The sequence below is a fragment of the Bufo gargarizans genome, chromosome 3 (assembly GCF_014858855.1).
Source record: "Bufo gargarizans isolate SCDJY-AF-19 chromosome 3, ASM1485885v1, whole genome shotgun sequence".
NCBI lineage: Eukaryota > Metazoa > Chordata > Amphibia > Anura > Bufonidae > Bufo > Bufo gargarizans.
The window spans coordinates 400,062,268-400,079,874 of NC_058082.1; the positions used below are offsets into that span (position 1 = coordinate 400,062,268).

Here is a 17,607-nt window from a genome sequence, read left to right on the forward strand (position 1 = left end):
TCATGTCCACCACTGTATAGTAATATACTGCACTGTGCCCCGTAATGTCCCTTACTGTATAGGTATGTCCCCCACTGTGCCCTGTTATAATAGTAATGCCCCTTATTGTGTAGTAATGTCCCCTACTGTGTGCCCTTTGCAACAATAAATATAAAAAACTGAAACTCCTAACACCATTCCCATGATAAGCAGCCTAATTCGTTATGTTTGATGCCTGCTGTCATCTTTATGCTCGCCACCTCCTGGGAGCCCAACATCTGGACATATATTAGGCCAATAGTTTTTAACCGGATCCACATTTTGAGGATGCAGATACAGTTGAAAGCAGCACCTGTTGGAGATTTGATCAGCACCTTCCCCTCCAGACCCAGTCACACCCATAAGACAGCAACTGCCACACTTCTGTTTTTGGTATGAACTTTTTTGAGGCCAAAAGAATGCTTTGGAAATGCATTGAGCATTTTTGTAGCATTTTTTAGTTGTCTTTGTGGTGTTTTTGGCCAATAGTGTTTCAGCAAAGTCTTTTGTATGTCCCTTGTGCTTTTATATAGAAAACATCTCTGTAATGTCACATATGTATTGGTAAAAATAAACACAATGCCAAAGCATCATTAAAAAAAATTCATCACACATTGACAGAAAGCCAGAAAATGAGGGAAAAACACCACACCCAGAGCATGTTGCGAAAAAAACCTTTGACCCAAAACACACATCTCAAGTGTCTAAAAACACCACTCCAAAAATGCTTGTTTGTGCAGTGTTTAATAATTACAATAGACTCCCTTGTAACATAAAAATGCACAAAAAAAAGCACTAAAAATTCAAAGCACCAAAAAAGGCAAGAACAAAAGTGTGCTACCATCCAAAATAAGGAATATTTTATGTGAAAACCCAAGGCAACCTCAATAAAAAAGGAACATCCAGATAGTCTGACTGACTGTTTGTTGATGAGGCACACATTGAAGATGAGCCACAGTCAAACTAGTGAACTGTAACGATATGGTGGTGGCAACCAAATCGGAAAAGTGTTGGAATCAGCCAAATTGAACTACTGATATGAAGAGTCATACTTATAACATCATTGTGTAGTATTTTCTGTTGCAGATACCCCCGTTCCTGAAAGAAGGTATGATCCCGGACCTCCAATCTTACAACCGCCATTAATGACTGATCAAAAGGCAGACACAGCACGTGACATTGTAAGCACATATGCAACTAGGTTTGCTTTCCTTTACATAATTTTAAAAGTGTCAATATATCTTACAAAATTACCTATCCAATCACCATTGTTTTCAATTCTGATTATTTCAGTACATCAACAAAACCCACACTAGATAAGTACATCCACGTGTGCATTGTGCAATTTATCTGTTCTTTCTGAAGATAAGGAAGAAGGGATGCAAATGAGCTCTTAGCAAGCTCTGCCTCTAAAGCCACCAGATGTAAGGCAGCTATTCAACTCTTTAAATAGGCTTTGAGACATGACTATGGCGCTCTTTCCCCAAGGAGAGATAGTACCCTCCAAATCCTGAAAATAAGTGCTACCATTCTCCTTGCCAGAAGGGTGTGTTCCTAAACAGTCTGACACTGTCAGCAGTCTTTTAATAATATTAAAGTGTGTAGGAACATGCTTTATTATTGACAAGGAGACTTGTAACACACAGTTCTCAATTTATTCTTACATTTTCAGGAGGAATGGCCAAACACAGCTGAAATCTCGTTAAACATTTTGGGGCACATTTATTAAGATCAGTGTTTTAGACATCAGTCTTAATAAGCTCCTGTGCTGGTGGTGGATCGCCAAAATTATGTAGAGGAGCCGGATTCTAAATGTAAGCCAGCTTCCTTGCTGTCTTACATTTAGACCATTTTCTGCGCCTAAAACAGGCATAGAAAATCATGAATGAGACGGGCCTACCAGTCCTTACCCACCCATGCCTCCTTTTTTAGACCTGACGTGAGCAAGAATGAACTGGCAGATTCTGCCGCAACATGGCATCCGACAGAATTTGCGCCAGATATTATCTGTTCCTAAATGACCCCCTTTATTTATAAAATATTGGCATCCATACATACCCTTTCTTACTATAACTACATTTTAGGACATAGATACAAAGATTTAAAAATACTTACGTATACCAGCGTTAGTGATCTTGGCCCGTTTTCTGCTGTTGAGTCAGTAGTGGATTTTCCCTACGTGAACATAGCTTCACATTCGAACTCGAATCATAGCTTCACATTCAAACTCGAATCGTCCTATGCTATGACGATACAACATGGCAGTCACTGTACTTCTCAGTACAACCCATCGCATGGCATGCTAGATTTTATGCATCTGTTAGGCCTTTTTCCCACACCTTGTATAGTGCTCTTGTCAGAATTCATCAGGATTAGTGGCCATAATAAGGGCAGAGAAATATGCTTTGTAATACGCTTGTGTGGAATTGGCCTTACTAAAGTGTGGCTACAATGTACAAAAGCTTATATACTATTGCTCGTTAGCCATTTTTATTTAATCAATTTTTTCCTTTTCCAAGATTAACTGGCAGACAAAATTCAATATTTATTACCCTGATTCTATTGTTTACAGAAACACTCCATATGTGATTGTAAACTGATCTATGGGCACACGGCAGGGCACAGAAGAGAAGGAGCAATATATGTTTTTTGGAGGGCAGATTTTACTGGGATAATTTTAAGTTGCCATGTCACATTTGAGCCCCCCTGACAGGGCCGGCTCCAGGTTCATGTGGGCCCTTGGGCGATAAATCCCAGTGGGCCACCATGAGGCATTTTTTTACATTGACATGTCCCCCTGTGGCTCCCACACAGTATAATGACCCCCAGTGGCCCCTATACAGTATAATGACTACTAGTGGCCCTTCACACAGTATAATGACTACTAGTGGCCCTTCACACAGTATAATGAACCCCCAATTTCCCCCCCCCCCACTGTATAATGACCACCTGTGGCCCTGCATTCAGAATAATAACCCCCAGTCGCCCCCATTCAGAATAATGACCCCCAGTAGCCCCCACACTGGGGGAATACTGCATGGAGGGGGCTCTGGGGTCATTATACTGAATGGAGGGTCATTGGTGATTATTATACTAAATGGGGGACACTGGGGGTCATTATACTATGTAAAGGGCCCTCACAGTATAATGACCCCACAGTGACCCTCCATTCAGAATAATGACCCCCAGTCGCCCCCACACTGGGGGTTATACTGTATGGAGGGGGCACGAGGGGTTATTATATTTAATGGGGGCTCTGGTGGTCATTATGCTAAATGGAGGGTCAATGGGGATTATTATAATAAATGGGGGGCACTGGGAGTCATTATACTGTGTAAGGGGCCCTCCCAGTGTGATGAATAACCCCCCAGTGGCCCCCTCACATACCTATCATTGCAGCGGAGCTGGCAGTCCTGTCATTCACTAACCGCAGCTCCCTGCGCTCCTTCTCTCCGGTGGCCCGCTGCAGCAGTGAGCCAGGCCTGGAGGAGAGAAGGAGATGTGCAGTGATGTAGCTAGAACTGACTGGGCCCCTCAGCAAATTTTAGTACGCCCCCCTCCCCCCCAATGCGTGTTCACATCACGTTTTTCCTATCGGTTTGATGTATACAAATGTGCAGCACTCCACGTTTTTGTATCCTGCAGAGTCAAGTAAAAAATGCATACGTTAACGTATATGTTTTTTTACAATGGAACTGTATGGTGAACGGACGCCACTGTACGGCATTAGTCTGAGGCATCTGGTAACGCATACATTTTTGGTATACATTAAATGGATGGCACAAATGGGATGTGAACCCAGCCCTAGTGTGAGAATAACCACCAGTACACAGCGGGTAGCGTGGCGGAGAGGGGAGGCCGCCATGTACTGACAGAGAGCTAACTGGTCCTGGTGGTCAGGGATGAGGACTGTGCTTCCCAAGGATCATTTTCTACTGGGAAATACAGGGCACAGTATAATACACTAGAATCTATATACTATAAAGATATTAGCCATACCCCCGAATAATAATACAATTAGGGGGTCATTTATTATATAGAAATACGTCTATATTAGGCGTATTTCTGACACAGATTGTGGCGCAAAGTTCCTTAACACCGCAATCTGTATCTTTTCCTGCTCATGCCAGGTCTAAAAAAAGTGGGGTGGGCATGGAAGGGGATACAGTTATGGCCATGCAGTTATTGGATACCACCGCCATATAGTGATAACACCGCCATACAATGATAAAACCACCATACAGTGACCGGATAAAAAAAGGGTATAAGAGGGCACAGTACAGGGAATGACTATGGGCACTGCACTGGGTGTGGTAAGAGGACACAATGCAGGGTATAAAGGGGCACAGTACGGGGTGTGGGGCACAGTCACATGACCCTGTGACGTTAGAAGGTCCTTATGGTGAATGCTGTTCAGATGCCACCATAATGAGAGGCATAGGAGTGAGACAGGGGCCCTGGATGGACAGGAGGGGTGGACACAGCAAGTAGGTTGAAGGGGCTCTGAGGGGGCTTCATACAATAAGTAGTGGCAGGAGGTCTGTGCAGGGCAGCAATAGGAGATAGGAGGGTGAAACAGGAGCTCTGGATACATGAGGGAGGAAAGGAGACAGCAGGGGCCCCATGAGGATGAGATAGGACAGGATATGTGGGGGGGGGGCAGGTGTCATGGAGACAAACTGCTTAATGAAACAGTAACACAACTAAATAGAATGAAGCAGCAGCAGATCGAAGAGTCCCCCCCAAGAGACAGTCACAGTGCAGACTCACTCACAGACTGTCTTCACACTTCTGCTCCAGCTCCAGCCCTGCGGTCTCTCTCCTCAGGCAGCATGTCCTGTGTAGAGGGGGCGTGTTCTGAGTCTCTGCAGCTCTGAGGGCCCACCAAAGGGGTACTGCGTAAGTGAAATGACAGCAGTGAGAGCTCCCATCTGTATTGATGGAAGTGCTCATAGCAGCTCAGTGGGCCCCCCCAGGAGCATTGGGCCCCGGCACTTGCCCGGGGATGCCGGGTTATGACGCCGGCCCTGCCCCCTGATGCAACTCCAGAGTAGAAACTCCAATAAAGTGACCCCATTTTGGAAACTACGGAATAAGGTGGTAGTTTTGCTGGTACTATTTTGGGGTACACATGATTTTTGATTGCTCTATATTACGCTTTTTTTTTACAATGTTCACCTGACAGGTTAGATCATGTGCTATTTTTATAGTGCAGATTGATATGGATGCAAAAATACCAAATATGATCACTGCGTTTTTTTTTTTGTTTCCGTTTTACATATTAAAGCATTTTTGAGAAAAAAATTATGTTTTTATGTCTCCATTTTCTGAAAGCCATATTTTTTATATTTTTCTGGGCTCATTTTTTGCAGGATGAGATGACAGTTTGATTGGTACCATTTTGGGGTACATATGACTATTTGATCACTCGATATTACACTTTTTGACAAAAAAATGGTTGTTTTAGCACAGTTTTTATTAGTTGTTTTTTTACGGTGTTCAGGTGATGGGTGATAGGGATGTAGCAATACCCAATATGTCTGTTTTTCTTATTTTTTTTCTTTTTTTTCTTTTTTTTCAATTTTATATGTGATTTATTATGGTTAAAGGTTTTTTTTTTTACTTGAAACGTTTTTTTTTTTATTATGAAAAACACTTTTGTCCCACTCTGGGACTTAAACTTCTGCGGGTCTGATCCCCTCTGCAATCCATTGCCTGTCAGTCTTTAGCCTGTCAGCCTAAGGAGCTGGATATCATAGACTTCCATAGAAGGCAAGACCCTGATGCATATGGAAGTAATCGGGTCCCCGTCACTGCAGTGCAGGGGACCTGATGGGGACGTGGAGGGAACCAGTACCCTCCACAAACCCGCTGCATGCTGATGTCAGCTTTGACTGTGGCATACAAGGGATTAATACGCTGGCATCAGTGTTTTCATCTATGCCGGAATATGTAGCAGGGAGCCAGCTGTCAGTGACTGCCAGGTCTGTGCCACTGATCAGGTGGGTGCAGCTCTTGCACCCGCCAGATCAGCAAGCTGTAGCTGTATGGTGCTGGTCCTTAAGTCACAGATCCCAGCGCCGTACAAATATATGGCGGGGGTCCTCTACGGGTTAATGTTGTGGGGAGAAAATATTCACCACCTCAGAAGCAACCCTCATACATATTTACCAGCATGATAGATGGTAAATACTGGGCATCTAAGCTTTTCCCCTGGGAACAACCCACCCGGGACCACTCACTTATGGGTGGGTCTTACATAAGCCATGTTCATCCCAAGACAGCCCGAATTAACTGGAACTGTTCCTGAAAATTAGGTACAGGTCCTGGCAAATTTGGAACAGTTGGCAGCTACGCTTATAAAAAAAAAAAAAAGCAAAAGAATACATCAAGAACGGTGTATATACAGTCGTGGCCAAAAGTTTTGAGAATGACACAAATATTAGTTTTCACAAAGTTTGCTGCTAAACTGCTTTTAGATCTTTGTTTCAGTTGTTTCTGTGATGTAGTAAAAAATAATTACACGCACTTCATATGCTACATTTATGCAAAGAGTCAGTATTTGCAGTGTTGGCCCTTCTTTTTCAGGACCTCTGCAATTCGACTGGGCATGCTCTCAATCAACTTTTGGGCCAATTCCTGACTGATAGCAATCCATTCTTTCATAATCACTTCTTGGAGTTTGTCAGAATTTGTGGTTTTTTGTTTGTCCACCCGCCTCTTGAGGATTGACCACAAGTTCTCAATGGGATTAAGATCTGGGGAGTTTCCAGGCCATGGACCCAAAATGTCAACGTTTTAGGTCCCCGAGGCACTTAGTTATCACTTTTGCATTATGGCACGGTGCTCCATCGTGCTGTAAAATGCATTGTTCTTCACCAAACTGTTGTTGGATTGTTGGAAGAAGTTGCTGTTGGAGGGTGTTTTGGTACCATTATTTATTCATGGCTGTGTTTTTGGGCAAAATTGTGATTGAGCCCACTCCCTTGGATGAGAAGCAACCCCACACATGAATGGTCTCAGGATGCTTTACTGTTGGCATGACACAGGACTGATGGTAGCGCTCACCTTTTCTTCTCCGGACAAGCCTTTTTCCTGATGCCCCAAACAATCGGAAAGAGGCTTCATCGGCAAATATGACTTTGCCCCAGTCCTCAGCAGTCCATTCACCATATTTTCTGCAGAAGATCAATCTGTCCCTGATGTTTTTTTTGGAGAGAAGTGGCTTCTTTGCTGCCCTTCTTGACACCAGGCCATCGTCCAAAAGTCTTCGCCTCACTGTGCGTGCAGATGCGCTCACACCTGCCTGCTGCCATTCCTGAGCAAGCTCTGCACTGGTGGCACTCCGATCCTGCAGCTGAATCCTCTTTAGGGGACGATCCTGGCGCTTGCTGGACTTTCTTGGACGCCCTGAAGCCTTCTTAACAAGAATTGAACCTCTTTCCTTGAAGTTCTTGATGATCCTATAAATTGTTGATTGAGGTGCAATCTTAGTAGCCACAATATCCTTGCCTGTGAAGCCATTTTTATGCAACGCACTGATGGCTGCACGCGTTTATTTGCAGGTCACCATGGTTAACAATGATTTCAAGCATCAGATACAATTATGAGACGCACAGGAGTGGATGACTCCACAGAAAGAGGTGCTCACAGTAAAAAGGATTTGCCCCTCCTTTAGGAAAATTGACAGTGAAATTAAGTATACTGGACACTCACACTATAAGTGGAACCATGTGATTGAAGCGATAAGCCTAATCTTCAATTAATAGGTTTATTAACATGACCATAAGTTGACATATATAGGAATAAAATATCCCCACAATTATTAATATACTACTAGGACAGCCTAAAAATTGATAGAATAATACCTAAAATGGTGGATTAGTTAAACATCGGTGTGACCACAATATAACTTATCCTGCGGCTAAAAACCTTGATCACTTTAGATAATAAAATCTAATACCATAAGAGTCATAAAATTGTTGCCAGTATTAACTTAATGCAGGATTGGGATCCGCTGGTTGGGACAAAGTTTCTGAGTCTCTGAAAGTTCACTTTACAATGAGTGTTTAAAGCGGCGTCCCGCTCTTACTCACTGTTCGGTGATTCCTTTTGCAGTCTTCCACTGCTGAAGTTCCGGTTCACTGTGTCGACAAACAACTTGCTCCCAGGTTCGTCTGCCACCGGTCTCTATGGCTCTGGGCACCGCTCCGTATTGCCGAAGAGCCGATGTCCTCCAAGCCTGTAGTTTCCCTGCTTCCACGCTGATTTATCTTTGCAGTCACGATGTTGGATATTCTCGTGCTGCGATCTTAATTGATCGGCGTTCTTAGTGAGTCAGCGTGCAAGGGTCTCTTTACTTACAGGATACTCCGGTTTTTTGCAGCATCAGCCTGGGATGATTATGAAGTATATTCAACACAAGTTCATGTGGGTGGACTGGGGGTCTTGAACCAAACGCGTTTCGGGGCTTGACGGGCAACGTAAAGTGAACTTTCAGAGACTCAGAAACTTTGTCCCAACCAGCGGATCCCAATCCTGCATTAAGTTAATACTGGCAACAATTTTATGACTCTTATGGTATTAGATTTTATCATCTAAAGTGATCAAGGTTTTTAGCCGCAGGATAAGTTATATTGTGGTCACACCAATGTTTAACTAATCCACCATTTTAGGTATTATTCTATCAATTTTTAGGCTGTCCTAGTAGTATATTAATAATTGTGGGGATATTTTATTTATATATATGTCAACTTATGGTCATGTTAATAAACTTATTAATTGAAGATTAGGCTTATCGCTTCAATCACATGGTTCCACTTATAGTGTGAGTGCCCAGTATACTTAAATTCGAATTTAAGCATCACCCTTCTTTTAACAGGTCAAGTCTGCCATTTTAACCCAATCAGCCTAATTATTTCCAGCCTTGTGCTCGTCTCACCTGAGTTAACAAGACGATTACTGAAATGATCTCAGCAGGTCCTTTAATGACAGCAATGAAATGCAGTGGAAAGTTTTTTGGGGGATTAAGTTAATTTTCATGGCAAAGAAGGACTATGCAATTCATCTGATCACTCTTCATAACATTCTGGAGTATATGCAAATTGCTATTATAAAAACTTAGGCAGCAACTTTTCCAATTTCCAATATTTATGTAATTCTCAAAACTTTTGGCCACGACTGTACTATACTAAACACTCCAAAATAAATGAAAAAAAAAACACCTTTGTAAAAAATATAAATACATACTTTATTAATTCATGAGAAAATATAAAAAAAAAAACATAACAAAAAGTGTCTATAGGTTATTGACACAAGAGGGCGCTGAGATATCGGGTCCAATTAAATAGCATATGTTGTCAAACAATTGAATAATAAAAAGAAGATTCAATAAATAACTGGTGTAGGAGCTAGTTTAAAGTGTCAAAATGGCAAAAAATATATGAAATAGCAATTGAAGGTAGAATTAGTAATACAGATCGATATGCCAATAACCCCCCCCCCCCCCCAACTCCATTTCTACCAGAGGCTTCTATACTATATCGTATTGATTATGAACTGACATACAGAGTACATGTGGGATTAAAGTTCAATCAGCATGAACACCTCATTAATGTACTGTTATCTGCTCTAAACCCAGGAAGTCTTGAATCATGTACTCACAGATATTGAGATATTTGTTGGAAAACTAAATACAGACAAAAAGATGAAAAAAGGTGAGTAACTAAGAAAATATCAAAACAATTAATATATGGAAATAACTTCCCCATATTTTTCACTTTATAAGATGCACTTTTTAGCAAGAAAGAAAAATCTTAATAAAAAGTGCACCGCACGGGATCCAGCATCTTGTAAACGGCAGTCAGGGAGATCCAGCATGGCCAGACCCCATGACTCCTTCCTTAATGATCCGGCAAAGCACACATACAGCGCTTTGCCCGATCATTGAGAAAGCTGTGCATCTGCACTCACCTCTCTCTCTCTTCCTGCCGACACTGATCTGTATGATTAGCGGCAGCAGGAGAGAACATGGGGCAGAAGGTCCTACAGCTGTACTGAAAACAAATGAAAACTCCAAGTGCAGCTTAAGGACGTTCAATGTGAGTTTTTATTAAAGATTATAAATGTATGTGTGTAGCGGTGCTGTATGGGTGTAGCAGTGCTGTATGTGTGTAGCAACACTGTATGTGTGTGTATAGTAGAACTGTGTGTGTGTGTAGCAGGGCTGTATGTGTATAACAGAGCTATATCTGTGTGTAGCAAAGCTGTATGTGTGTATGACAGTACTGTGACAGGAGACACATTTATTTTCAGAGGTACTTTTAATGAGGTGACCACATGCACAATGGTCAGCAGGTGACACAATAAGGGTAACAGGATCTGACCAAAACTCTTCCCCCCAACACACACACACTATACCCTAAAGTTACTGACCTTGACCCTTCCACTTCAGTAAAACACCAGTAAACCACATTCCCTTCAGAGAGGACCTAGAAACAATTTTCTGTTATTTAAACCTGGGTTGCGTCTTATAGTCTGGTGCGTCTTATAAAGTGAAACATATGGTATATATTCATGCAAGCATAAAGTTATGGTAAACTGACAATAATTCCTTTCTTTTTGTCTTAAAAATAGCAATTCCTCAATCGGAATTTATCGAATGTCTTCAGAAGATAAAATACGGTTTTAATTTAATGGTGAGTAACAACAACCAGCATGCTATAAAGACAGTTATGACAATCTTTTTACATGAAACAAGTAGCAAGTCAACATCTTTGCAGTTATTTTTTTAATTTTTTTTCAATTATCTCAGTAAAGTTCCAGATTTCAAGTGACTTCTTGACATTTGTTCGTCAGGATTAGAAAAACATGGCTGCTTTCTTTCAAAAAACAGCACCACACCTGTCCATGTGGGTTGTGTCTGGTGTTGCATCTCCATTGAAGTGACCACACACAGCAGTGGACAGGTGTGGAACTCCTTTGTGTAGAAACCAGCCACAATTTTTCAATCCTGTAAAACCTTTTAACTTAAAGTTTATGTACACCATTTTTATTTAGTTGACACAATTGAGCAGATTTGCTGATACTATCTAAAAGTAAAATAGTGTGACACTATGAGTAGTCTGATTCTGGACTTATACCTCCTTTCAGCAGTCCCCTACATACACTGCCAGAGTTTATTTTTTATAATATAGTATATGACATGCTTCATTATATTCCTGTAAATGATATGCCAACAGGCAAAAGTCCAAGACCAGATGTCCCAGCCAACTGCTCCAGATTTAGTCCACATATTGATGGACAACCTGCCCAAGGTAAAGCTTATAGGACAATTGCATTGCCACAGCAACATAGAAAAGGCTTCATACAATAAATACTATGCTCTATTACAGATCCTATCAAAGTATCCAGGGAAGAATGCCGCCAGCTCTGTGCTGTCTCCTTTTCTTACACAAAGAGCAATACTGCTTTTGAGCTCATGTGTGACAGATAAAGAGAGGAAACTGTGGGAGAGTTTAGGGGATTCATGGCTAAGAACAAGGTAATAATAATGTTTGTGTCACAAAGACATTTAATAGCACAAACCACCAAGGATTCTCTCATTACAAACACTTATCATGGAGGTCCGACGACTGGTGAATCATGATAATGGGGGCCCTGTGTTCCCCTGTTTGAATTTTGCACTCAGCTCTCTCTCAGCAGTCCCATAGAGTTGAATGAAGTGACAGCACGTGACTGGCCCTAAATTCAAACAGGAGAACGCAGGGCCCCCATTCTCTAGATTGGAGACCCCAGCAGCTCATATGCTTATCCCTTATCATGTGAATAGATTATATATGTTTGCCATAGAACAGCCCCTTTAACTAGAAGAGGATGTATCATGCACAACCCAAACCAAGTATACTTCCTCAGGATCTTCCTCTATGAGAGAGAATGAATAGCTGCTCAGCTCTATCCAAGCATTACATGCAGGGTCGTTCATTTGAATGGTTGAAATGGAAAATATATTTCCTCTGCATCGGCCATAAAAACAGCTGATTGTTGGGGTGTTCCAGTTTGATGTAAATAATTCCTTATCACTATATCAGTAAAACATACGTTAATATGCTTATGGGGTAATTTATCAAACTGCTGTAAAGTAGAACTGGCTTAGCTGCCCATAGCAACCAATCAGATTCAACCTTTCATTTTTGACAGCTCCTTTTGGAAATGAAAGGAGGAATCAGATTTTCAAGATAATAGCTGTAATTCAATAAAAGCAATATTGTATACATTCAATGGCTACAAAACAGTATACCTGTAACTATGAGGGCAGCATTTCAGGGCATAGACTGGGAGCAGCTACTGTCACATAATAATACAGAGGATAAATGGGAGAGCTTTAAATCCACATTGAGTAATTGCACAAAAAAAACTTATTCCTTTAGGTAACAAGTATAAACGGCTACAATTAAACCCCCCATGGCTTACAGGTACTGTAAAAAGGGCAATAAAAGACAAAAAGGGCATTTAAAAAAATATAAATCTGAGGAGTCAGCTGTAGCATTTGAAGATTACAAAGGGCTTAATAAAATCTGTAAAAAGGAGATAAAATTAGCAAAAATACAAAATGAACAGCAGGCAGCAAAAGAGAGCAAAACAAATTCCCCAAAATTCTTTAAAGAGGACATTTCACCGATTATTACACTGTGAACTAAGTATACAGACATGTAGAGCGGCGCCCGGGGATCTCACTGCACTTACTATTATCCCTGGGCACCGCTCCGTTCTCCTGCTATGCCCTCCAGTATCTTCGGTCACTAAGTTATAGTAGGCGGAGTCTGCCCTTGTTCTGCTGTAGCGCTCCCAGGCTGTGAGCTCTGCGCTGCGATTGGCCAGCGCTAGAGCAGAACAAGGGCAGACTCCGCCTACCATAACTTAGTGACTGAAATCTCCGCCTACTATGACTTAGTGAGCGGAGATACCAGAGGGCATAGCGGGAGAACGGAGCAGCGCCCAGGGATAATAGTAAGTGCAGTGAGATCCCCGGGTGCCGCTCTCCATGTCTGTATACTTAGTTCACATTGTCATAATCGGTGAAAGGTCCTCTTTAAATATCTAAATGCTAAAAAACCTAGGTCTGAGCAGGTAGGTTCACTAAATAATGGTAAAGGGGGTAGTCACTGAAGATAAGGAAAAGGCAGAGTTACTAAATTATTTTTTTTAGCTCTTATATACAAAAGAAGAGAAAGGAGCTGATATCTGTGGTGCTGGGGCTGTTAGTACATCCAGTATTATACTCAATTTGCTAACTGTAGATATGGTCCAAGAGAAGTTAAATGAGGCTCCAGGTCTAGATGGGTTACACCCAAGAGTGCTTAAATAGCTTAGTTCAGTCATTGCTGTGTACCTGTTTATAATTTTTAAAGATTCTCTAGGTACAGTGCCAAGTGATTGGCGCAAGGAAAACGTGGTGCCCATATTCAAAAAAGGGTCTAGTTCCTTCACTGGTAATTATAGACCAGTTAGTTTAACTTCTGTTGTGGGAAAAATGTACTACAAGCTGACTTGAACACTCTGAGTGATTGGGCATCAACTTGGCAAATGAGGTTTAATGTGGACAAATGTAAAATTATGCATCTTGTTAGTAAAAATCTCTGTGCTTCATATGTCCTAGGCCTGTAACACTGGGAGAGTCACTTATAGAGAAAGATTTGGATGTCTTTGTGGATGGTAGATTAAATTACAGCATACAATGTCAATAAGCTGCTTCTAAGGCCACCAGGATATTGTCTTGCATTAAACGAGGCATGGACTCGCGAGGGAGGGATGTGATATTACCACTTTACAAAGCGTTGGTGCGGCTTTATTTGGAATATGCAGTTCAGTTCTGGACACCAGTCCATGGAAAGGATGCACTACAGCTGGAAAAAGAACAGAGGAGAGTGACTAAACTGATAAGGGGGATGGAGGGTCTTTGTTATGAAGAAATTCATATAATTTATTTATTTACGGCTACCATCCACTTCAGGGAATGCAGGCTACACAGCAGGCCCACTCCACAACACCACCGGCGCCTAAAGGCCAACAAGGACCGCAGTGAGAGTCCTGGTGCTGTGGCTTCAGTGAATGAATTGAGGTGTGGCTGCCTCCTCAGTCTCACATTTCTGACCACCCTGTCTGCCCCATTGGCTGATTTTAATTAGTGTCAGTGCATAGTCAGGCCTGCTCCACTTCATTCACTGAAGCCACAGCACCAGGACTCTCACTGCGGTCCTTGGTGGCCTTTAGGCGCCGGTGGTGTTGTGGAGTGGGCCTGCTGTGTAGCCTGCATTCCCTGAAGTGGATGGTAGCCGTCATGGCACCCAACAGGTAGGTTACAATGCAGGTACGTGGAACCTACACTCCCTGAAGTGTATGGTAGCCGTTATGGCACCTAACAGGTAGAATTTAGCGTAGGAACCCGTCTAACAGAGAACGCCTTGACGCTTGGCAGACGGGCTCAAATAATTTTGTACAACTCGCACTTATAGTGTAGCACTTGTTATTTCCATGCAATTTTTGTACTTTATATTGCAGTGCATTGTCACATTGCATGTCTGTCTTTCATGTTATTTCCCTGCCCCAGGAATAAAACCCGTAAAACGGTGGAGAAATTGCGTTGTTTTTTTTTTTTAAATTCCACCCCATTTGAATTTTTTTTGCCTGCTTCACACTACATTGTATGCCATATAAAAGTACAACTTCTCCCGCAAAAAAAAATAAGCCCTCATACAACTATGTGAATGGAAAAAGCGCAGCTTTATTTCCCACGTGCTCCATTCAGAAGTCCGTATGATTTTTACGGATCCATGGATACATGGATCGGATCCGCAAAACACATACGGACGTCTGAATGGAGCCTTACAGGGGGGGTGATCAATGACAGGGGGGTGATCAGGGAGTCTATATGGGGTGATCACCCCCTTGTCATTGATCACCCCCCTGTAAGGCTCCATTCAGACATCCGTATGTGTTTTGCGGATCCGATCCATGTATCTGTGGATCCGTAAAAATCATACGGACGTCTGAATGGAGCCTTACAGGGGGGTGATCAATGACAGGGGGGTGATCAATGACAGGGGGGTGATCAGGGAGTCTATATGGGTGATCACCCCCCTGTCATTGATCACCCCCCTGTAAGGCTCCATTCAGACATTTTTTTGGCCAAAGTTAGCGGAATTTTTTTTTTCTTTTCTTACAAAGTCTCATATTCCACTAACTTGTGTCAAAAAATAAAATCTCACATGAACTCACCATACCCCTCACGGAATCCAAATGCGTAAATTTTTTTAGACATTTAGATTCCAGACTTCTCACGCTTTAGGGCCCCAAAAATGCCAGGGCAGTATAAATACCCCACATGTGACGCCATTTCGGAAATAAGACACCCCAAGGTATTCCGTGAGGGGCATATTGAGTCCATGAAAGATTGAAATCTTTGTCCCAAGTTAGCGGAAAGGGAGACTTTGTGAGAAAATACAAAAAAAAATCAATTTCCGCTAACTTGTGCCCAAAAAAAAAATTTCTATGAACTCGCCATGCCCCTCATTGAATACCTTGGGGTGTCTTCTTTCCAAAATGGGGTCACATGTGGGGTATTTATACTGCCCTAGCATTTTAGGGGCCCGAAAGCGTGAGAAGAAGTCTGGGATCCAAATGTCTAAAAATGCCCTCCAAAAAGGAATTTGGGCCGCTTTGCGCATCTAGGCTGCAAAAAAGTGTCACACATGTGGTATCTCCGTACTCAGGAGAAGTTGGGGAATGTGTTTTGGGGTGTCATTTTACATATACCCATGCTGGGTGAGATAAATATCTTGGTCAAATGCCAACTTTGTATAAAAAAAATGGGAAAAGTTGTCTTTTGCCAAGATATTTCTCTCACCCAGCATGGGTATATGTAAAATGTCACCCCAAAACACATTCCCCAACTTCTCCTGAGTACGGCGATACCAGATGTGTGACACTTTTTTGCAGCCTAGGTGGGCAAAGGGGCACACATTTCAAAGAGCACCTTTCAGATTTCACCAGTCATTTTTAACAGATTTTGATTTCAAACTACTTTGCACGCATTTGGGCCCCTAAAATGCCAGGGCAGTATAACTACCCCACAAGTGACCCCATTTTGGAAAGAAGACACCCCTAGGTATTTCATGATGGGCATAGTGAGTTCATGGAAGTTTTTCTTTTTTGTCACAAGTTAGTGGAATATGAGACTTTGTAAGAAAAAATAAATAAATAAATAAATCATCATTTTCCGCTAACTTGTGAAAAAAAATAAAAAGTTCTATGAACTCACTATGCCCATCAGGGAATACCTTAGGGTGTCTACTTTCCGAAATGGGGTCATTTGTGGGGTGTTTGTACTGTTTGGGCATTGTAGAACCTAAGGAAACATGACAGGTGCTCAGAAAGTCAGAGCTGCTTCAAAAAGCGGAAATTCACATTTTTGTACCATAGTTTGTAAACGCTATAACTTTTACCCAAACCCTTTTTTTTTTTTACCCAAACATTTTTTTTATCAAAGACATGTAGAACAATAAATTTTGCGAAAAATTTATATATGGATGTCGGTTTTTTTGCTAAATTTTACAACTGAAAGTGAAAAATTTAATTTTTTTGATTAATAACAAAAAAAGTAAAAATGTCAGCAGCAATGAAATACCACCAAATGAAATCTCTATTAGTGAGAAGAAAAGGAGGTATAATTCATTTGGGTGGTAAGTTGCATGACCGAGCAATAACCGGTGAAAGTAGTGTAGTGCAGAAGTGTAAAAAGTGGCCTGGTCATTAAGGGTGTTTCAGCTAGGGGGTTTTAAGTGGTTAAGTCTGTGTGTACGGACCACAGATGTACAGCATATGGATCCATACAAGTAAATGGTGCTGTTCACAACTCGGGGCATACGCTGTTCTGGTCCACGTTTCATGGAACACAGACCTGGAGAGCACCGGACACAATGGTCTCCAGTGATCACAAGGTCCTAAATAGACATATAAATGTCACTTCATATAGAAAATTACAACATGGATGATTTTTATTACCTTAATCAGAGCATTGCTAAATACAACAGCAGCATCTGCAGAAATATCCCTGGACGGTTTTAACTATAAATCCAGTCTAAAGTCCAGGCTGTTTAACTTAAAATGCCTTGCCTATTCTGGATACGGAGCATGTGCGTGCATCTCAGTGATATTACTGAGGTGAACAGGGAAATTAGAAAAAGAGCAAACAGTAGGTGGTGCTGTAAAGATAGATTTTATTGAATAACTCAGTGGGTATGCAACATTTTTAAAAGGGTTGTCCATACTGCAGATATTGATGACCTATCCTCAGTATAGGTTATCAATATGAGATCAATGGGAGTCTGACACCCGGCATTGTTTCAATCAGCTGTTTCAGGCAGATACGGTGCTTGAAGCTATACAGTGTACGGAGCACAGCTCCATACATTGTATAGTGAATGTGCCAGTGTATGGAGCGTTCTGCTTATACTGCATATAGTTTCCAGTTTCTGTACCCCAGACAACCCCTTTAAAGGGGTTCTCCGGGAATTAAGAAAATGAAAATAC

The 17,607-nt window shown here is 41.8% G+C and overlaps 1 protein-coding gene across 5 annotated transcripts in view; it reads left to right on the top strand.

The window, feature by feature from the left end:
• EPS8L3 (EPS8 like 3) overlaps positions 1–17,607 on the top strand; it is a 244,681-nt gene that overhangs the window by 148,777 nt on the left and 78,297 nt on the right. For all 5 annotated transcript variants that reach the window (XM_044286110.1, XM_044286109.1, XM_044286108.1 and 2 more), the window contains exons 9-13: positions 1,105–1,199; positions 9,659–9,734; positions 10,654–10,715; positions 11,259–11,333; positions 11,412–11,560. In XM_044286110.1, coding sequence (XP_044142045.1) covers positions 1,105–1,199; positions 9,659–9,734; positions 10,654–10,715; positions 11,259–11,333; positions 11,412–11,560 — 457 coding nt within the window. The remainder of the gene's footprint in view (positions 1–1,104; positions 1,200–9,658; positions 9,735–10,653; positions 10,716–11,258; positions 11,334–11,411; positions 11,561–17,607) is intronic.